Raw genomic sequence first — 23,152 nt, forward strand, 5'->3', positions numbered from 1 at the left:
ATTCGAGCCAAGTCATTCCAGGAGAGCACTCGGGTCATGGCTCGGGTGGTGGAGTTTCTGAAGTCGCTGGGATGGGTAGTCAACCTTGCCAAGAGCCGGTTATCTCCATCTCAGCACTTGGAATATCTAGGGGTCCTGTTTGACACCACCTTGGGGAAAGTCTTCCTTCCAGAGGCCCGGGTAAGCAAATACAATCTCAGATTCACCTGCTTATGGTGTCCCGGTGTCCTTGGGCACAGGATTTCCTCCAAGTCTTGGGGTCAGTGGTGGCCTTCCTTGATGTTGTGTGGTGGTCGCAGGCTCACATGCGTCCTCTTCATTATGCTCTTCGGAGGAGGAGGTGGTCGCCTCAGAGGCACAGTCTTGATCACCCTGTTCCACTTCCGGGCTTAGCTGAAAGTTATAATTTCCTCTCTCTGTCAACTTCATAATTTCAGTTGAAGTACAGTAGTTTGAAAAAAGATAGTCTTTATCCCTTTCTTGAATTTTCTGTTTTTGTTTTTTTTTTTCTAGCTTTAATTCCTTCGGTAGGGCATTCCACCACATCGGGGTCATTACCAAGAACATTCTTGCCCTGGTGCTTTTGTATTGGATGTCTTTGAAGGGAAAGTATTTGTAGTAAGGATTCTTGGCTCAAGCGCAGAGCATACTGGGGTATATGGTTATCTGATCTGGCCACTAGGTATTGCAGTTCTGCGAGGTGAATAGTTTTGTGCATGAGCAATAGGATTTTGAATTTCACCCTGCTTGCAATCTTGGCAGGTATACAATATCAGGTTTTTAAGGAGACACCTAAAATTGCATTTTGAAAGGGTGTTAATTTGGCAGATTTATTCTCATTCATTTTTGTGTCCTAAATTGATTTTTTTCAACATATGTGAGTCATTTCTGATGTAGTAATTGTGTTTACTGTCAATTATGAATAGAAGCAAATTTTCTACTCTATCCTATAACAAGGGAAAAATATTTGTTTCATCAACATATGGACTGTAATTCTCAAGTTGTTATGCCATGATGTGTCTTTGTTCTTTGTATTATATTGATTGGACAAAAAGAAATTTAAACAAAGGATTGCTGAACATCTGAGTTGCATCCTCACTTCTAGAACTGCCCCTCTGACATTGCATTGGGAGCAGGCACAACATAATATTTAGGATCTATGATTTATTTTATTCTTGCAGATTCATACTCCCCACAGGAGTGATTTTACACCTATTGCAAGGAAAGGAGCAACATTTGATTTATAATTGGCAAAAAGTTGAGTCTCAAAGATTAATAAATTAAATGGAAAATGTTGTAAAACTATTTTGTTACCACTAGCGGGCATATTCATTTTTTTCTTTTCTGAAGATGCAATCACGAGGATTGATTTACGTTGGTTTGAAATTGCCAGCGTTTTTTGTTCATCTGTTTGAGCATTGATATGAAGGAGGTGTCCCAAAATCGTGTACTGTTTCAACAGTTAGTATGGGTGGTTTATAAGATTTTTTTGAAGTTTTCTGCAATATATTTTAGCATTTTTTATGTTGTACATGATTCTTATAAGATGGAGCATAAATAAGTTCTCCTGAAGAAGCCATAGTTGGTGAAGCACAGCTTTTATATCAGGAATTTTGAGAAATCGTTATCACAGAGGCGGGAAGATCGAAAGCTGGATGTTTATCATGTTTCCTGAGTCAGTCCTGGAGTACTCCCTTGCCAGTCAGGTTTTTAGGATATCCACAATGAATATGCATGAGATTGATTTGTATACACTGCCTCTGTTGTATGCAGATCTCTCAGGCGTATTCATTGTGGATATCCTAAAAACCTGACTGGCAAGGGAGTACTCCAAAACTGACTTGGGAAACACTTGTTTTATCACTAGTGACCTGCATAGATTGTTGAAAAGTTAAGTACTCTGAGAGAAATTTTCATTCTGCTGGTCTTTTTGAAACTATTGTTGGTATGATGATGGATCCGTTTAACCTCTGTGTTTTTTTTAGCTGCACTTTATAAGCACACTTTTTGTTGATAAATTGCTGCACACATCATTAAAACTGATATAGTAAAAACATCTTTGAAAAATCTTTAGTATTGAAATTTTATTTAGCCTTGACTAATTATATATTTAATTATTACATTTATGGTCTGATAATTATACTCCTAGATCCTATATTAATTTAAATAAGAACATAAGCCTGGTCATACTGGGACAGACCAAAGGTCCAACAATGACCAGTCCAGGTTACTTGACAACATACCATAAGTGTAAAACAGATTTTATGTTGCTTATCCTAGAAAAGGAAGTAGTGAATTTTCTCAAACCCTCCTTAATAATGGCTTATGAACATTTCTAGTGGGTATCTAGAAAATCTGACTGGCTGGGGTGCATCCAGGCCCAGGTATGGAAATACCTGGACCTGGATGCACCCCAGCCAGTCAGATTTTCAAGATACCCACTAGAAATGTTCATGAAAGAGATTTACATACAGTGGAAGGAAGTACACTCAAATGTCACTCATGAATATTCATTGCAGATATCCTGAAAACTTGTCTGGCTGGGGTGCCTCCAGGACCAGGTTTGGTTGCTGGCTTATGGACTTTTCTTATAGGAAATTATCCACTCCTCTTTTAGAACCTGCTAAGCTAGCTGCTTTTACCACATTCTCGGGCAATTAATTCCAGTGTTTAATTACACACCAAGTGAAGAAATATTTTCTCAAATTTGTTCTAAATTTACTACTTATTAACTTCATTGCGTGCCCTCTAGTACTTGTATTTTTGAAAAGAGTAAACAAGTGATTCACGCCTACCATTTTCAGCACACTCAGTATTTATAGACTTCTGTTATCTCCCCTCAGTTGTCTCTTCCCCTAGCTGAAGATCCCTAGCCTCTTTAACCTTTCCTCATAGAGAAGTCATCCCTTTCCCTTCATCATTTTCATTGCTGTTCTGTGTACCATTTCTGATTCTGCTATATATTTTTCTTTTTTTTTTTGGAGGGGGGGGGAGTGCATGACCAAAATTACTTTCTGGTGCAGTTGTACCATGGAGCAATACAAAGGCATCAGAATATTTTCTGTTTCGTTCCCATTCCTTTTTTAGTAAATCCTAATATTTTATTTGCTTGCTTAGCCACCGCTGTACACTGAGGAAAGGGTTTCAATGGATCATCAACGATGACTCCTAGATCCTTTTCCTGGGCGATGACTCTTAACGTGGAACCCTGCATCAGATAGCGATAGCTTGGGTTCCTTTTTCCTATATGCATCACTTTGCACTTGTTCACATTAAATGCCATCTGCCAATTTAATTACTACTGCAATAGCTTTTGGTGATGCAACTGAAATTACTGGTTCCTTCTAGGTGTGATATTGGTTTTATTTACTGCTCGCTCACTCTAAAGCAGTGGGTCTCAAAACTTTTTTAGCTCCAGCACATTGAGCAGAGCAAATATTTTTCACGGCACATTATAATTGAAATTATAAAGTTGCAAAAACAACAAAAGCACTGCAAGCTATGTATGGATCTTCCAGCCAGTTGACGGATACTGTGGGGAGATTTCACCTTTCTGTGAGTATGCAAGTTACTGAAGGCTGTTTTCATGTGGGTGCTTGTTGCACACAGCAGGTTAGTTTTACACTGTTCATCATTGTTTTTTCTATGTTGCTGTTGGGCCTGTATATTACTTGTTTTCATGTTTTGCAGAGTAGACCTGTACAGAAATTATGTTGCTGGGGAACTTCCCTTGTACCCTCTTGTCATGGAATTGTTCAGATATGTTGCTTGCTTTGGGACTTAACTGAATCTAACTCTGTAAGGCGGAGGAGCATGAGCTCAGAAAAGTGTGTGGCTTTCTGCAACTCTTGGATTGCAGGTTGGGATTGAACACCTAGAGTACTGAATCCTACAGGTACTAACAGAAAGAAGATTATCGAAAGTGAAAACCTAATCGTCCATTAGATTTGTGCAAGCAGGACTCTTTCTGTGCTTGCTAAATAGGTAACTTGTGTTGACCTGTTCTTATCTTTTTCCCTAGGTGGTGTGGTGCTAATTTCTGGCACTGGTTCTAACTGCAAACTTGTTAATCCAGACGGATCACAAGTAGGCTGTGGAGGATGGGGCCACTTGATGGGAGATGAGGGATCCGGTAAGACATTATTAGCTTTCTAAATTAGCTTTGTCCTCAAAACACACTAGCCCAGATGCACAAAAATCATTGTCAAAATCCTGTGGATCACTGTGGTGCCGATAAATTGTCTGATTTGAAAACGGTGATTGACATTCAAACAACGCATGCAAACGAGTTTTTTTGGAAGTTCACCATAATCCCATCCAATCAGTTGCTGGAAAACTGACTGACACATGCACAGACCAGGCAGGGGAAGCCCAAAGAAGCCTCCATGCTCAGCTGTTCAGGGCAGGAAGACTTTCGTTTTTTTTCTTTTTAATGGACACAATATCTGTTCCCATTTAAAAAAAAAAAAAAAAGTTGTGACAACCCCCAAACTTAAAAAATCAGCAAGAGGGAATCCTACTCCTCCTGCCATGACCACACAGACCCTCCACACCCCCGACCCATCCACCTTTAAATTACAGAACAGAAGGAGGGATGCCCATTCCCTCCTGCTACCTGGGCCCCTGCGGAACCGACCCCCACATGATGCTGTAACCCCCCCTCATGCCATGACTCCTTGAGCCCCCGTACTTAAAAAAAAAAAAATTGACAGAAGGGATGCCCACTCCTTCTGCCTCCAGAGATTCCCACATCAGCCAGGGACCCCCATCATCCCCATCCACAACCCCATACCTTTTAGTTAAAGATCTGGCAGGAAGGTTGCCCACTCCCTCCTATCAGCAAGCCTGCCTTTTCAAAATAGCAGGCTTTCCACTTCCTGGTGCATCCTGGGGTGCACTGGGAGGGGCCTAAGGCCACTCCTATTAATTTTTTTTTGTTATTGTTAATTTCAGGAGGCCGATGTTGAGGGGAGGTACTGGCAAGGCTTTATTTTTAGCTTTTTTTTAATGCTACTGGCACCTCCAGACCTGTTAGAGATTTTGGAGTGTTAAAAACCGGCACTTCTTTTTGTGCATCATGTGGGCATCGATCAGAGTGCTCATTTTAATATTAATGAGCTTGTTTTATTTACATACAACTATCGAAGGCTGCAACAAACCATGGAAAAGACGCAATTTGCTGTTTTGTGCATCGATAGATGGAATATTTTGTTGCTAAACTTGTTAAAACTGGTTTAGCGACGATTGTTAAATGCACGGTAAGTTTTATGCATCTGGGCCACTTTGTTATAAGGCTGGTATTAGAAAACTTGCTTCCCATCATATCATGTGAATCACGTGTGTGTTTTCCCTGACAATAACAAAATGCAAATTGAATTTCTTCTGTAGAACCAAAGCAAATGAGGCAAACAAAAAGAAATCTACAGAGAAAAGAATATGAATTAGAAAAAAAAAAGCAAATTCCAAAAAACTGTGAACAAAATTTCCAAACAAATAGGTAATCTCAGAAGGACTTCTCAAAATTTTTACATGGATAAATCTAATACCTTTCTGTGTTCTGTACCCTTAACCAAAAAATTTATATATAATCAAATGTAAATTTAAATAGAGGGAAGGCTCACACTAAAGTGGTGTCAGATCATAGTTCTATGAAATGAAACTCCAAAAAACTCATTATCCCAGGACAAGCAGGCATGATATTCTCACATGTGGGTGACGTCATCTACGGAGCCCCGATGCGGAAGCATTTTCAAGCAAACTTGATTGAAGATTTAAGTTTGCTCTGTTGCTCCACGCATGCGTGCCTTCCTGCTCCACTAGGGGGTGCATCCCCTCGTGGTCTCCAGTTCAAAATTTTCCGCGAGCCTAGAAGCCGTGTTTTTCAGGCTCTGCCCCAACTGCCTTCTAGCACCGCGATTTTTTCTTGTTTTTTCACGATTAAGTCGCTGTGCGCGAATTCCTTACCTTTTTACTTGATTCCTGCTTCGTTTTCAACGACCCGGAGGCTTCCGGGTCCCCGTGGCCGCGTGGCTAACCGAGCCGCGGCTACTTTCGATTTAATGTCCCGGCCTTTGACCGGCTTTAAAAAGTGCACCCGGTGCGAGCGGCTCCTTTCTCTCACAGATCCGCATCGCCGGTGCATCCTCTGTCTGGGGGCAACTCATCCAACCGACTCCTGCCCCCAGTGCGCTATTTTCCAAAACCGGGCCCTCCGCCGAAGAAAAGCCCGCATGGCGGATCTCTTCACCCAGGACCAACCCTCCACCTCGGCCTCGAGGTCGGCCCCGGCCTCGGCCCCGGCCTTGACCTCGGCCCCGGATACCTCACGAGACTCGACCCCGAAGTCCTCGGGACAACAGAAAACCTTGGCTCCGGGTAAGTCCCCTCTTCCCTCTTCAGGTTCTGTAACAGCGAAGAAGCCAGCCTCGGGGACAACGGCGACGCATGGCGGAAGCCCCATGCTTACAGCCCCGTCTAAGCCCTCCAAGCCTTCGGGCCGTGCCTCCACCACACGGGAATACTCTGATACGAGGTCGCCCCCGGTGGAGCGCACCGAGGCAGTGGACATGCCTTCGATGCTGTCCGTGCCCGTCTTCCAGGACCTACTCCGAGCGATGATCACGTCGGAGCTGTCCACTGCAATGGCCCAGTTTCAATCGGCCTCGACCTCGAATGTGCCAGACCAGCCTGGGCCTCACACCGAACAACCTCGAGGAAAGGTGTGCAATCCTCGCCGCATCCCATCCTCCTCGGACTCCTCGCCGAGACGCCCGAGACGTTCCCCCTCCGCGGACCGCCGAGGGGCAAAACGTCGGGCTAGAACGACAGAAACCTCGAACCGCCGTACCTCCAAGAAGGCCCGAGGTTCACCAACCTTACGAGGCCGTTCTCCCACACCTCGTACAGGACCACTAAGGTGGCTGAGTTATCACTCTCCAACCCGCGCATCCTCCGAACTCCCCCTCGGACGTATTCTCCGAGGGAGTCCGGATCGAGGTCACCAATCCGACATCGATCGGTACCCCTAACCCCGGCATCGTCTCCGAGGGGCTCCTCGAGACGCCGAAGATCGACAACCCCGGAACACTCTCACAGTGCTTCCCCAACCTCGGAGCATGGATCAGAGCATGAACCTCGATACTCGAGGGAAGCCTCCTTATCCTTCTCCACCCGACGAAGGTCTCGTTCCCCGACCCCGCACGGGGCCCTGGGGACATCTCGCCCATCCTTCACTCGCTTTATCCAAGACATGGGCCACGCATTGGACTTAGACCTCCAGTCCGACTCCAGATACTCGAAGGAGTACCTGGCGGAGCTGGATATGCCATCACTGCCCAGAGAGTCCCTTCGCTTACCACCTAACCCGGTACTCCAACAGGCCTTCTTCAGGAACCTGGAGACCCCCTACATGGTCACGGCCGTACCCTCCAAAATGGAGGCCAAGTACCGCACAGTACCTTACCCGGGATTCGAGCAACCACAGCTCTCCCACCAATCGCTGCTAGTGGAATCCTCCTTGAAAAAGGCTCACCCGTCCCAGGTCTCAGCAGCGGTCCCCCCAGGCCGAGAAGGCCGAACCTTGGACAAGTTCAGCAGGAGACTATACCAAAACGCAATGATGGCCTCTAGGGTGCAAAGCTACACTTTCACCTTCACATCATACCTCAAACACCTCATTGGACTATTGAGAGCCTTTGAGACTGACCTACCGGCCTCCCGGCAGGGAACGTTCGGCCTGCTTTTAGAGTCCCTCTCCAACCTGCGCCTTCATCTATTCCACGCGGCCTACGATGGCTTCGAACTCTCCTCCAGAGAAGCAGCCTTCGCTATCGCCATGCGCCGACTAGCTTGGCTGCGCCTGGTCGACATGGACCCCAACTTACAGGACCGGTTGGCTAACCTCCCCTGCGTGGGAAAGGAATTGTTCGATGACACTATCGAGGCGGCGACAAAACGCCTCTCCGAACATGAACGCTCGTTTGCCTCCCTTGTCCGGCAAAAGCCCAAACCGCCAGCGCCCAGGCCATACAGGGCCCCTCCACGCCGCTACCCACAAAAGTCCACCCCTGCTTTCTCGCGGCCCCCACCCAGACGTCCGCAAGCCCATCACAGGGCCATGCCCAAGTCTCAACCGCCCGCGACCACCAAACCATCCCCGTCCTTTTGACGGGACACGCGGAAGGGGGCGGGCCCCCTCCGCCATAGTCCCAGACCGCCTTCCCATCGGAGGTCGACTCAAAGCCTTCTACCCTCGCTGGGAACAACTCACGTCGGACGCATGGGTCCTTGGCGTGATCTCATCAGGGTACTCTCTCAACTTTCGGGCCATTCCCCCGGACAATCCCCCAAGGAATTGCCCTCCAAACCGGACTCAGCTACCTCTACTCCTCTCCGAAGCTCGAGACCTGCTTCGCCTGAGAGCAGTGGAGAAGGTCCCCCCCGACCAACGGGGGAAGGGCTTCTACTCCCGTTACTTCCTGGTACCGAAAAAAACGGGAGACCTACGCCCAATACTAGACTTGAGACGCCTCAACAAATTCCTGGTACGGGAAAAGTTTCGGATGCTCTCACTACCAACACTCTACCCCCTGATCGACGAGGGCGACTGGCTCTGCTCCCTCGATCTCAAGGAGGCGTACACACATGTCCCAGTGCACCCCGCTCACCGCAAGTTTTTGCGTTTCCAAGTAGGGGACTGGCACCTACAATACCGAGTCCTCCCCTTCGGACTAGCATCATCACCTCGGGTCTTCACCAAGTGCCTCGTGGTGGTAGCAGCAACCTTACGTTCCCAGGGCCTCCAGGTATTCCCCTACCTGGACGACTGGCTAATCAAAGCCCCGTCCAAGGAAGGGGTTATCTCAGCGACCCAACAGACTATTACCTACCTACAAAGTCTGGGGTTCGAAATAAACTTCCCAAAATCTCAACTACGCCCCTCGCAGTCCCTACAGTTCATCGGGGCCACGCTGGACACGGTTCGCCTCCGTTCCTTCCTCCCCCCTCCGCGCCTGGAGGCGTTAGTAAGTCTGAGCCGAAGGATCTCTCGGCTGACCTCAGTATCAGCTCGACAGATGATGACCCTTCTGGGCCACATGGCCTCCACCGTCCATGTCACACCATTCGCCCGCCTCCATCTGAGAATCCCTCAATGGACCCTGGCGTCTCAATGGCGTCAAGACCGGGACCCGATCGACCACTCCGTGACAATGACTCCTTCATTGCAACGATCGCTCCGCTGGTGGGCCGACTCTTCAAATCTTTCCAAAGGTTTGCTCTTCCTCACCCCACCCCACAGCAAGGTACTCACCACGGACTCGTCGGAGTACGCTTGGGGAGCCCATCTGGACGGCCTACGCACCCAAGGAATGTGGTCAGCACAAGACCGTCGCTGCCACATCAACGTGCTAGAACTTCGGGCCATCTACCTCGCAGCTGTAGCCTTCCAACATCTGCTCCGCGACCGAGTGGTTCTCATCCGAACCGACAACCAAGTAGCGATGTACTACGTAAACAAACAAGGGGGCACAGGGTCTTGGCCCCTTTGTCGGGAAGCCCTACGCCTCTGGAAATGGGCAATCTCCAACAACACCTTCCTTCGGGCGGTGTACATACAAGGAGAACAAAACTGCCTGGCGGACAGACTCAGCCGCCTCCTCCAGCCACACGAGTGGTCACTACACTCTCAGGCCCTATGAGGAGTGTTCGAACGGTGGGGGACGCCTCAAATAGACCTGTTCGCGTCCCCTCACAATCACAAGCTGCCTCTCTTCTGCTCCCGGATATACTCCCCGGACCGACTCGAGGCCGACGCCTTCCTCCTCGACTGGGAGGGAAGGTTCCTGTACGCGTTCCCGCCGTTTCCTCTGATACTGCGGACCCTTGTCCACCTGAAAACAGTACAAGCCACCCTGATCCTGATTGCCCCTCGCTGGCCACGCCAGCCGTGGTTTTCCCTTCTACTTCAACTCAGTGTCAGAGATCCACTGCCTCTGCCTCTGTTTCCCTCTCTACTGTCACAGGGTCAGGGTTCACTGTTACATCCCAATCTTCAATCTCTTCATCTGAATGCTTGGTTTCTCTCCCCCTGACTGCTCTCCCCGTGTCTCAATCAGTCAAGGAGATATTGGAGGCCTCTAGAAAAACCTCGACGAGAACCTGCTACTCCCAAAAGTGGACCAGATTCTCAACCTGGTGCTCCTCCCACAGCCAGGACCCGGCGTCGGTCCCCGTCCCCCTGGTCCTTGACTATCTACTTCAACTATCTCATTCCGGCCTAAAGACCAACTCCATTCGAGTACACCTCAGTGCGATTGCGGCCTTTCATCAGCCCCTGGAAGGGAAAGCCCTCTCGCTCCATCCCTTAGTCACTCGCTTCATGAAGGGTCTGCTGAACGTCCTCTCCCGGTGGTTTGGGACCTTAACGTGGTTCTGGCTCAACTAATGAAACCTCCATTTGAGCCCCTAGACAAATGCCATCCAAAATTCCTCACTTGGAAGGTAATTTTCCTACTCGCGCTCACGTCCGCACGGCGGGTTAGTGAGCTACAAGCTCTGGTAGCGGACCCACCCTTCACGATATTCCATCACGACAAGGTGGTACTCCGCACCCATCCAAAGTTCCTACCTAAAGTAGTGTCTGATTTCCATCTCAATCAGTCCATTGTCTTACCTGTGTTTTTTCCCAAGCCCCACTCTCACCCCGGAGAAGTGGCGCTCCACACTCTTGACTGCAAAAGAGCGTTGGCCTTTTACCTCCAACGCACTCAGCCACACCGGAAAGTCCCACAACTGTTTTTGTCCTTCGACCCAAACCGGTTAGGTCACCCAGTTTCCAAACGCACCTTGTCCAACTGGTTGGCCGATTGCATCTCCTTTTGCTACGCTCAGACTGGTCTCGCGCTGCATGGTCGAGTAACGGGACACAAAGTCCGAGCGATGGCAGCCTCCGTAGCCTTCCTCAGGTCCACACCTATTGAGGAAATCTGCAAGGCTGCCACGTGGTCTTCGGTTCATACCTTCACCTCCCACTACTGTCTGGACTCCCTGTCCAGAAGCGATGGCCGGTTCGGCCAATCGGTGTTGCGAAATCTATTTGCTTAAATTGCCAACTTCCCTCCATCCCTCTTCAGTAAGCTTGGAAGTCACCCACATGTGAGAATATCATGCCTGCTTGTCCTGGGATAAAGCACAGTTACTTACCGTAACAGGTGTTATCCAGGGACAGCAGGCATATATTCTCACAACCCGCCCACCTCCCCGAGGTTGGCTTCTTGGCTAGTTAAGTGAACTGGAGACCACGAGGGGATGCACCCCCTAGTGGAGCAGGAAGGCACGCATGCGTGGAGCAGCAGAGCAAACTTAAATCTTCAATCAAGTTTGCTTGAAAATGCTTCCGCATCGGGGCTCCGTAGATGACGTCACCCACATGTGAGAATATATGCCTGCTGTCCCTGGATAACACCTGTTACGGTAAGTAACTGTGCTTTTCTGCTAAACACTGGAAAACTCTGTGCTAGTGACCACAAGTGTATGCCACAGTCACTAATAGCTTCCTGCCACACAGATCGATTGTGCTCTATTACTCCTTCATATTGGTTAATTTTTATTATATCAACCAGAAGACCATTGACATTTGACTCTTGATAAAGGCAATTCCTGCTGAAACAGTGTTAAGTGTTGAGTCAACTATTGCAACTATCAATAAAATTTCTCCTGTTTGACCAATGCTAGAGCTGGTGACATCTCTCCTTCAATATTCCTGTGTTTGTTCTACATATAAAACTACCTTCTTGCACAATCCCACTCTATTCCTGAACAACTGGGTAGTCAATCCCATCTCACGAGATCTCTTGTAAGAAGCTTCATTTGCATAGTTTTGTTCCTCCTGTCTTACCTCTAAACTGCCCTCCAATTTCCAATTGTCTTCCTACAAGTGGACAGTAAGGAACTAGTCTTTTCTGCTCATGTTTATTTTTCTTTAACTTCAGTATTTTTGTATGCTGCAGAGGATCCCCTTGGGGACAGCTCTGGCTGTGGGAGATCACAGACTTTAAGGGGCAAAGTCTGCTTCCAGGGGGTTGGCTGCTTTGCAGTACACCCAGCTGTGCAGCCTGCTTTCTCCGTTTGGGGGCTCAGGGACCAGTCCCTTGGGAGTGTAGTTCCCCTCAGGTTTGTCCATTAGTAGGTTTGAGCATAGACTTTATGGCAGTGTATTCAGGACACTGCTGTCAAATTAATCTATCATGCAAAAAAATGTGACCATGTCACTCCTCTCCTCCATGAAGCACATTGGCTACCCATCACTCATCACCTCGCCTATAAAATACTCCTCACGTTTAAAACAAAAACTCTAACCAATCGGCGTTCATAGATAAACTTTTGATCCCATACTCATTATCCAGAGCCCTCAGATCTAACAATCAAAACCTACTTTCCATACCGTCAATATGCGAACTGTTTTACGATATTACTCGCAAATCCATTTGTTCAGTCACCGTCCCCTCTCTGTGGAATGCCCTCCCATTATATCTTCGATTAGAGAACTCTCTTGAAAAATTTCTCTTGAAAGATGCCTTTACTCTAGTACCAGCTTCCGCTTCTCAAACCTTTAACTCTTGTGAAGCCTTGAAACACCAAACACTTCTGAAGTGATCCCCATCCTAATGTTTTACCACTCCCCATTTACCTTCCTTTTTTCTAATTTTACTTAGATGTATTTTAAAAAAAACCTTTCCCTCCCCAGCTTCCCTTTTATTCCATGTAAGTCAATGTGATTCTGTCTAGTATTTTTAATATTTGATAAAATATTGCTTTTATTTATCTATTTTAATTGTTTTCTACAATCTTTATATTGTACACTGTTTAGACCAGGGGTCCCCAAAGCCCCTCCTTGAGGGCTGAATACAGTCGGGTTTTCAGGATTTTCCCAATGAATATGCATTGAAAGCAGTGCATGCACATAGATCTCATGCATATTCATTGGGGAAATCCTGAAAATCCGACTGGATTCGGCCCTCGAGGAGGGACTTTGGGGACCCCTGGTTTAGACACTTGTTGTGATGGACGGTATATCAAAAGTAAAAAAAATAAAAAAGGTTGTCTCTTTACAAATTGAGCTGATGGTATGGTCTGATCAAACTCCTCTCTCTATGCAACTTCTTCATCAGACTCCTGCAGGAGGCTTACGTTATTGGGTACTGAACAGTCAATTGCTGGCTAATCCACATACCTGTCCCTCCTTTTGGCAACTGGATTCTGAGTGTTGATTCCGGTACTCTGCTTATGGATGATGCTGGGATCCAGCAGGCCTTTTTGGAGTACTATCAAGCCTTATATACCCCGATTGTGATCCTTCTCAGAGTGATATTAAGCACTACCTACAGGAGGTGGACCTTTCTCAATTGCGGCGGGGGGAGGCTGCTCAGCTTTCTTCCCCTATTACTCTTGCAGAAGTTTTAGATGCCATTGCTCATTTGCCTTCTTATAAAACACCAGGTTTTAGATGGCTTTACTAATCTGTTCTATAAGCGATTTGCAGATTTACTATATTTTTCGCTCCATAAGACGCACCTGCCCATAAGATGCACCCTAGATTTAAAGGAGGAAAACAAGAAGAAAAACATTCTGAACCAAATTCTCCCTGCCAGGTTCTGCACTCTGTACCCTGTCCGCCCCTCTGGTGGTCTAGTGCTAGGCCGGGACAGGGCACCGAGCAGGCAGGCCTAGTGACAGGCAGGGAGGCCCCATACCTCCACGTATCCCCCAGTACCTTAAATCATCCCCCCCCATACCCCATGTGCTCCCCAGTACCTTAAATCATACCCCCACGTGCCTCCCCAGTACCTTACATAGAAACATAGAAATAGACGGCAGATAAGGGCCCACGGCCCATCTAGTCTGCCCACCCTAATGTCCCTCCCCTACCTTTGCCCTGTGAATAGATCCCATGTGCCGATCCCATTTGGCCTTAAAATCAGGCACACTGCTGGCCTCAATCACCTGTAGTGGAAGACTATTCCAGCAATCAACCACTCTTTCAGTGAAAAAGAATTTCCTGGTGTCACCTCGTAGTTTCCCGCCCCTGATTTTCAACGGATGCCCTCTTGTTGTCGTGGGACCCTTGAAAAAGAAGATATCTTCCTCCGCCTCGATGCGGCCCGTAAAATACTTGAACGTCTCGATCATGTCTCCCCTCTCTCTGCGCTCCTCGAGCGAGTATAGCTGTAATTTGTCAAGCCGTTTTTCGTATGGAAGATCCTTGAGTCCCGAGACCATCCGGGTGGCCATTCTTTGCACCGACTCCAGTCTCAGCACATCCTTGCGATAATGCGGCCTCCAGAATTGCACACAGTATTCCAGGTGGGGCCTCACCATGGATCTATACAATGGCATAATGACTTCCGCCTTACGACTGACGAAACCCCTTCGTATGCAGCCCATGATTTGTCTTGCCTTGGACGAAGCCTGCTCCACTTGATTGGCAGACTTCATGTCCTCACTGACTATTACCCCCAAGTCTCATTCTGCTACCGTTTTTGCTAGGATCTCGCCATTAAGGGTATAAGACTTGCATGGATTCTGGCTGCCCAGGTGCATAACTTTGCATTTTTTGGCATTGAAGTTGAGTTGCCATGTCCTAGACCATCGCTCCAGTAGGAGTAGGTCGTGCATCATGTTGTCGGACATTGAATCTTCGTCTGTTGTGCATTTGCCCACTACATTACTCAGTTTGCCATCCTACATTACTCATTTGCCCACTACATTACTCATTTCGCCATCCTCGTCCAATCCACCATCCTCTCTAGACTAGACTACTGCAACTCCATCTATATAAGCCTAACTAAGAAAAACCTCCATAGACTTCAGCTAATTCAGAACGCCGCTGCCAAGCTTATTTTCACAAAAGGCAAGTTCGATCACGTTTCCCCACTCCTCTCTAAGCTTCACTGGCTCCCAGTATACTCCAGAGTCCTCTATAAATGTGCCTGCTTAGCCTTCAAGATTCTACATGGCGTCCTTCCTCCCGTTATCCCACTCTTCTGGAATTCATCAAACCCGCTCTCTTCTAGACCCTCCCAAAAACTGAAACTATCTTTCCCATCTATAAAAGGTATATCCCGCGCAGGAAAACTTGGAACATCCCTCCCCTTCAGAACCACGGAACTCTGGAACAACCTCTCATCCCCGCTCAGAAATTCTAGCTCCTTCCAATCCTTCCGTAAACGCTTGAAAACTTGGCTCTTCTCAAAAATCTAATCTCCTCCCGTTCTCTAGTACCCTGCCCCTCTCTATCTTCTCAGTCCCTCTCCTATATCCCTTCTTTGTAATTCTTTCCTCTTAACCTCTGTAAACCGTACCGAGCTCTGCGCATGCGGAGATGGTGCGGTATACAAACCTAAGGCTTAGTTTAGTTTAGTTTAGTTTGGCGTCATCGGCGAATATTTTACCTCGAAGCCCTTCTGCCAAGTCTCTTATAAAGATGTTGAATAGGATTGGGCCCAAGACTGAGCCCAATCCTGAGTATCTTAATTCATCCCCATACCCCCATGTACTTTAAAATCATACCCCCACGTGCCCCCCAGTACCTTAAATCATCCCCATGTACCTTAATTTATCCCCCATACTCCCACGTGCCCCCCAGTACCTTAAATCATCCCCCCACGTGCCCCCCAGTACCTTTTTTAATCGCCCCCTGTACCTTTAACCATACTCCTTCAGTACCTTTTTAAATTTCTCCCTCCTTAGATGGCTCTCATCTTTCCCAGCCAGTGGCACACAGGCCAGAAGCGCAGAGATTAGGAGCAAGCCCTCCGCGCCGATCTCTGAATGGCTGCAGTCAGTTCTCGCGAGTCCCGCAAGAGCTGATTGCAGCCATTTGGAGATTGGTACGGGCCCAGGCGGGAGCGCGGAGGGCTTGCTTCTGATCTCTGCACTTTTGGCCTGTGGCACCGCTGGCCAGGAAATATGCTGGACCACTAGGTATGACGGCAGCTAGCAGGCAGGCAGGTGGGTTTTAAAGATGCAGCAGTGGCAGAGTTGTTTGTTTGTTTTTCAAATATGCGGCCGGGGGGGGGAGGGGTTAAAAGATGTGGCAGCGGCAGTGGGCTTAACAAATTTGTATCTTTGCTTCATAAGACGCACTTACATTTCCACCCCCTTTTTGGAATAAATGTTTAACCAACTTTATTTCAAACACACTTCTTTATCAAACTTTTGGGAAGTCAATTAAAACTTACTTCTTTGATAAATTTCTCTGACTCCATTTCAGCCTTGATGTATTTTTAATACACTTTAAATTTGACTAATCTTAACATGCTAATGTAATTTCGAAAGCATTTTGTAATTTTGCTGTCTGTATACAGTCTCTTCCTCTGTAAATCGCTCTGAACTATTTGTGGTATCGCGGTATACTAATAAAAATAAAGTTGTTATTATTATCTCTAGGCTCTACAAGGCCCTCCTGCTTTGAGGGGCAGGATGATCAAAGCTCCTGGGTGAGTATAAGCCCTCAGGTAAGTAAATCACTAATATCTCTACACAGATGGGAAAAGGGGGCAATGGCTGGCAAGCAGTATATACTAATGCTCGCAGTATGGGAAACAAGATTCTGGATCTAGAACCTGTGATGGAAGAAGAAGAGTTGGATATAGTGGCGATCACAGAGACATGGTTCATAGAGAATCATGGCTGGGATGTAGTTATACCGGGCTATAATCTGTTCAGGAAAGACAGGGTAGGAAGAAAAGGAGGAGGAGTAGTGTTATATGTTAAAGAACATATTAAAGCCACACAATTGCAGGATCTGCAGTGCAAGGAAGAGGCACTGTGGATCAATTTGGAAAGAGGGAATGGTGAATATATTTACATTGGTGTGATATACAGGCCTCCTTCACAGACGGAAGAAGTAGATAGAGATTTAATAGTAGACATTCAGAATATATCTAAAAAAGGGGAAGTCTTGCTAATAGGTGATTTTAACATGCCGGATGTTGATTGGGGTATCCCTATTGCAGGGTCTTCTAGAAGTAGGGAAATTCTGGATTCTCTATAAGGAGAACTGTTCCAGTAGTTGGTAATGGAACCCACACGGGATGGGGTCATACTGGATTTAGTGCTTACAAACGGGGAAAGTGTTTCTGATGTTACAGTGAGAGGGCTTATTCAAAAGCAAAGATTCTAGACTTTTTTCAAAAACTAACTTTGTTCAGATGGGGGTTTATGTCAAGGAATTATTGTCTGGATGAGAACATCTGAAAGGAGTGGAAATGCGGTGGGCAAAACTGAAAGGAGTGCTTGTAAGGGTGAAATACCTTTTTGTGAGGCAAGTAAAAGTAAGAGGAAAAGAAAGTCACTTTGGTTCTCAAAAGTATGTATGTATTTATTTATTTATTCAATTTTTTAGCCCATCCTCCCTAAGGAGCCCAGAACGGGTTACAAAGGGATATTCATAATAATCATGACAGGAAAGAGATGACATAATTTACATAAATTACAATATAGACATGATAATAATTTACAATATAGATATGACAGTAAAATATATGCACTAAGTAGCATCTGGTGAGATTAGGTGGCGTAGGTGCATTGACTGAGTAGCATTTCAGGGTGAATGACTTTAAGGCATTGGGTTTGTAAAGAGGAAGTTGTAGCTGAGTAGGTAAGGAATAAGAGGTTAGCTTTCATAAACCACAAAAGATCGCAGAAAGAGGAAGACAGGCAAAAATATCTGGAAAATTTAAGAGAGGCTGGTCTTGTAGTCAGGAAAGCAAAGATGCAAATGGGAAAAAAAATAGCTAACAAGGTAAAATGAGGAGACAAGACATTTTTTAGATTTATTAGTGATAGGAAGAAGTGCAAAAGTGTCATTATGAGACTCAAAGGTGAAGGGGAGGAATATGTAGAAACTGATAAAGAAAAGGCTGAATTGCTTAACAGATATTTCTGTTCTGTGTTCATGGCTGAAGTGCCGGGGGCGAGACCGCAGAAGACAAACATGAATAGGGATGGAGGAGTAATAGACCCTGATCGATTTTCAGAGGGTTGTGTTCGTGAGGAGCTAGCTAAAATAAAGGTAGACAAAGTGATGGAGCCGGATGATGTACATCTGAGGGTGCTGAAGGAACTTAGGGAAGTTCTGGTAGCTCCGCTGACTGACCTTTTCAACAAGACTCTAGAGTCAGGAGTGGTACCAGAGGACTGGCGAAGGGGGGATGTGGTCCCTCTCCACAAAAGTGGAAGTAAGGAAGAAGTAGGGAATTACAGGCCGGTAAGTCTGACTTCTGTGGTAAGCAAATTAATGGAAAATGGTTAAGTTTCTGGAATCCTGTGGATTACAGGACCGGAGACAACATGGTTTCACCCAGAGGTAGGTCTTGTCAGACAAATCTGATCAATTTCTTTGACTGGGTGACCAAAGAATTGGATAGAGGATGTGTGCTAGAGGTTCCACACAGACATCTAATAAATAAACTGAGTGCTCTCGGGATGGGTCCCAGAGTGACGGGCTGGGTCAAGAACTGGTTGAGTGGAAGGCGACAGAGGGTAGTGATCAATAGAGATCGCTCTGAGGAAAGGGATGCTACTAGTGGTATGCCTCAAGGTTCTGTTCTTGGGCCTGTTCCTTAACATTTTTATAAACGATATTGCTGAAGGGTTGTCGGGTAAGATTTGCCTCTTTGCGGATGATACGAAAATCTGCAATAGAGGGACACGCCAGATGGTGTGAATAACATGAAGAAAGACCTGGTGAAGCTTGAAGAATGGTCTGAAATTTGGCAACTAAAATTTAATGCTAAGAAATGCAAGGTCATGCATTTGGGCTGCACAAACCCAAGGGAACGGTACAAATTAGGGAGTGAAGAGTTTATGTGCACGACAGAAGAGCGGAACTTGGGTGTGATTGTATGTGGTGATCTTAAGGTGGCCAAACAGGTTGAGAAGGTGATGGTGCTAGGTTGCATAGGGAGAGGTATGGCCAGTAGGAAAAAGGAGGTATTGATGCCTCTGTATAAGACTGGTGAGACCTCATTTAGAAAATTGTGTACAATTCTGGAGGCTGCATCTTCAAAAAGAAATAAAAATGATGGAGTCGGTCCAGAGGAAGGCTACTAAAATGGTATGTAGTCTTCATCATAAGGCGTATTGCGACAGACTTAAAGATCTCAATATGTATACTTTGGAGGAAAGGCAGGAGAGGGGAAATATGATATGACGTTTAAATCAAAATTCTAGAAAAATGTTATTAGCCAAGTGGTGGAAGTACCCACTGAAAACCATTTACTCAAAGTGGAGACATTTAAATACCTACGTAATGTAAATGCGCATGAGTCGAGTCTCTTTAATTTGAAAGGAAACTCTGCAATGAGAGGGCATAGGACAAAGTTAAGAGGTGATAGGCTCTGGAGTAATCTAAGGAAATACAGTGGTACCTTGGTTTATGAGCATAATTCATTCCAGAAGCATGCTTGTAAACCAAAATACTCGTATATCAAAGCGAGTTTCCCCATAGGAACTAAGGGAAACTCGCTTGATACGTTCCCACCCACCCCTATCCTCCAAGGCCAGCGGTGCTGCTCTACCCCTTCCTATCCCCCCGAGAACCGTCATTGCTCCCCCCGCTCACCAAGGCCCCCTCCCCGCGTTCACACATGCTCCCCCCCCCGCGATCCGGCATCCCCCGCTCACGTCGCACCCCCCCCCCCAGGTCACAATCTGGCATCCTCCAGCACCCACCCTCCAGCACGAACACACTGCTTACCCCCATCTAGCACCGCCATCAGCACCAACGCACAGGACATGCCGGTGCCTGAAGGTCTGCGTCTTCTTGTTTGCTGGGCCTTGAGCATCTGGTGCCAGATGGGGGTAAGCAGTGTGTTCGGGTGGGTGCTGAGGGATGCCAGATCGCGGCGGGGAGGGGGGGGGCACCGCTCGCAAATTGAGGCAAGCTCGGTTTCCGAGGCGCCGATTTTACAAATGTTTTGCTCATCTTGCAAAACATTCACAAACCGGTGCACTCGTAAACCGAGGTACCACTGTACTTTTTACAGAAAGGGTGGTAGATGCATGGAACAGTCTCCCAGAAGAGGTGATGGAGATAGACTGTGTCTGAATTCAAGAGGGCCTGAGATAGGCATGTGGGATCTTTCAGAGAGAGAAAGAGATAATGGTTACTTCGATGGGCAGACTAGATGGGCCATTTGGCCTTTATCTGCCATCATGTTTCTATGGTTCCTTTGGAACGCAAGTATGAAGTGGGAGGGCATTCTGGGTTGCTCTCTTACCAAAGATCAATGGGATGGGATATATAGAAGCCTTTTGAAAGTTTCTATTACTACTAAATTAGTTGAGTATGCGTATAAGATTTTGCTCCAGTGGTATTAACACCCCTACGCAATTGCGAGTGATGTATAACAGTGGTCATTGCTGGAGGGGTTGTGCCCAGTTAGGTACTTTTTTGCACATCTGGTGGTATTGCCCTAAAGCACAAGAATATAATTTTATTGCAAGATATTTTATATGTTATCATACCCCTTGATAAATGTGTTTTTCTTTTTAACAGTCCGGTAGTGGGGCTTGAGGATGGAGCTCAGCGGTAGGTAGTTTTAGTTGCTACAGCGGCAAGGATTTGTTTGGCTTCTTATTGGAAATGAACTATGGACACTTTATTGACTAAAATTGACTCAGTGTATTTATTGACTAAACTGACAGCAATGCATAAAGATACCATGTTTTCTTTTTCCGTGTGTGGACACCTTATAGTAACATAGTAGATGACGGCAGATAGACCCGAATGGTCCATCTAGTCTGATACAATCTAAAAACTTGTTGGGTTTTTGGTGGTTTTTTGTTTGTTTTTTCCCTTCTTCTTAAGCTATTTCTGGGCAAGAATCCAAAGCTCTGCCCGGTACTGTGCTTAGGTTCCAACTACTGAAGTCTCCGTCAAAGCTCACTCCAGTCCATCTATACCCTCCCAGCCATTGAAGCCCTCCCCAGCCCATCCTCTACCAAATGTCCATATACAGACACAAACTGTGCAAGTCTGTTCAGTACTGGCCTTAGTTCTTCAATATTTAGTATTATTTTCTGATTCTAGATCCTCTGTGTTCATCCCACGTTTTTGGAACTCCGTCACTGTTTTCATCTCCACCACCTCTCTCAGGAGTGCATTCCAGGCATCCATCACCCTCTCCGTAAAGAAGAATTTCCTTACATTGCTCTTGAGTCTACAACCCCTCAACCTCAAATTATGTCCTCTGGTTGTACCACTTTCCTTTCTCTGGAAAAGATTTTGCTCTTCATTAATACCTTTCAAGTATTTGAATGTCTGAATCATATCTCCCATGTCCCTCCTTTCCTCTAAGGCACATGTGTCAAACACAAGGCCTGCAGGCCAAATCCGGCCCACCTGGCCTTTTTATGTGGCCTGAGGAAATGCTCCTGAACTTCCCTTTCTCAGAGCCCAGTGTGTCCTCGCTCCTGTGCCAGTCCAACATCGCCATCACACCAGAAAGTCTGCTGGCTTAGGCAGTGATTCGGCAATGTTGTCCGTGGCTCCCCCTCCTGCCTTCCGTCTGCCGTAGTCCACCCAGGCAGAAACAGGAAGTTGCACATCATTGGAGACAGACCTCAGCAGGCGAAAAGCAGGAGGGGGAGCCACGTACATTACTGCCGAATCACTGAGGCCGGCAAACTCCTCGGCTTGGCGGCGACATCAGACCAGCACCAGAGGGAAAGGCAAGCTGGGCTGTGAAGAGAGCGAGGTTGGACCTGGGCTATTGTGGAGAAAGAGGGAAAAAGATACTTGAAGGGAGAACCGTTGGGAAGAAAAAGGGAGAAATGGTAGACCTGGGGGGAGGGAGGCAGGCAGGCAGACAGGGGGATAGTTGGGATGGGGAGCAGTTGGGAAGAGAAAGGGAGAGAAGTTGAATCTGGAGATGGAAAATTGATAGGTAGCTGAAAATTTTCAAAAGGAGAAGGATGAGAAAGAGGGCGAGATTGAGTGGACAGGGGCAGAAAAGAAAAAAGGAGAAAAGTTGAGAGGGAGAAGTCAATATGTTGGAGACGGGGACTGGAGCAAGAGAGAAGAGGACAGCAGACACTGGAAAGAGAATTAGAAGATAGACAAAATCAGAAAGAGAAACTGGGACTAAAAGCAAAATGACCAGACAACAAAAGGTAGAAAAAATAATTTTATTTTCTATTTTGTGATTACAATATGTCAGATTTGAAATGTGTATCCTGCCAGAGCTGATGTTAGACAGCAAGCGTGAACTAGAACCTAAAAGAGAGGAAAAGTATTTTTATTTATTTTGTAGCCAGTGTGAGGTTGGAGAGGTTGTATCCCTATACTTCTACTAAGATTAACCCCCTCCTTTGCTGTCGTGCGATGTGGGTTTTGGCGGCGACAGCAATTGATCAGACGCTCACAGAAGTCTTGTGAGCGTCTGAGCAGCCGCCGGCGCTGGAGCCCACGCTGTGCATCAGCAAACGAGGGGGTAAGTATCTTAATTAAAAATTTGGCCCGCGACTTAGCCTGTGTATTAGATTTCGGCCCCTTATGTGATTTGAGTTTGACACCCCTAATCTAAGGTATACATATTCAGGGCATTCAGTCTCTCCTCATACGTCTTTTGGCGCAAACCTCCTATCATTTTCGTCACCCTCCTCTGAACCGCTTCAAGCCTTTTTGTGTCCTTCGCCAGATACAGTCTCCAAAACTGAATACAATACTTCAAGTGGGGTCTCGCCAACAACCTGTACAGGGGCATCAACGCCTTCATTCTTCTACGCTTCTTTATACAGCCCAGCATTTGGCGACAATTGCCACCTTGATGGGTTTTGTATCACACACTTTTGAGTTCTCTTTCACTGTTTTACTGGTTGGGGTATGTTTCATTTTGGGGTTTGTCATTGCTAAGGGTAGGGAGAGGGATGGGTTTGGGGGGGTTAAAGCCTTATATACGATGTCTTTTATGTTTTGGGACTGCTCATGCTGTATTGTTGGGAGCTGCATATTCTTTTGTCTGAAGCATTGCTTTCTTTCCTTAGCAAAGCAGCAGATGAATCCAGAGACCAATGGGAATAGCCCACATCTACCAGCAGGTGGAGATAGAGAAACTGATTAACAGGTGGTTATATTGGCTGGCAATCC

General features: G+C 46.6%; 1 protein-coding gene across 1 annotated transcript in view; it reads left to right on the forward strand.

Annotated features, from left to right (window-relative positions):
• The window catches only part of NAGK (N-acetylglucosamine kinase), a 104,310-nt gene that overhangs the window by 27,932 nt on the left and 53,226 nt on the right, over positions 1-23,152 (forward strand). Inside the window, exon 5 of the mRNA XM_033953349.1 lies at positions 4,022-4,132. Within this exon, the coding sequence (XP_033809240.1) occupies positions 4,022-4,132 (111 nt within the window). The remainder of the gene's footprint in view (positions 1-4,021; positions 4,133-23,152) is intronic.

Source organism: Geotrypetes seraphini, chromosome 1 (genome assembly GCF_902459505.1).
Source record: "Geotrypetes seraphini chromosome 1, aGeoSer1.1, whole genome shotgun sequence".
NCBI classification, from domain to species: Eukaryota; Metazoa; Chordata; class Amphibia; order Gymnophiona; family Dermophiidae; genus Geotrypetes; species Geotrypetes seraphini.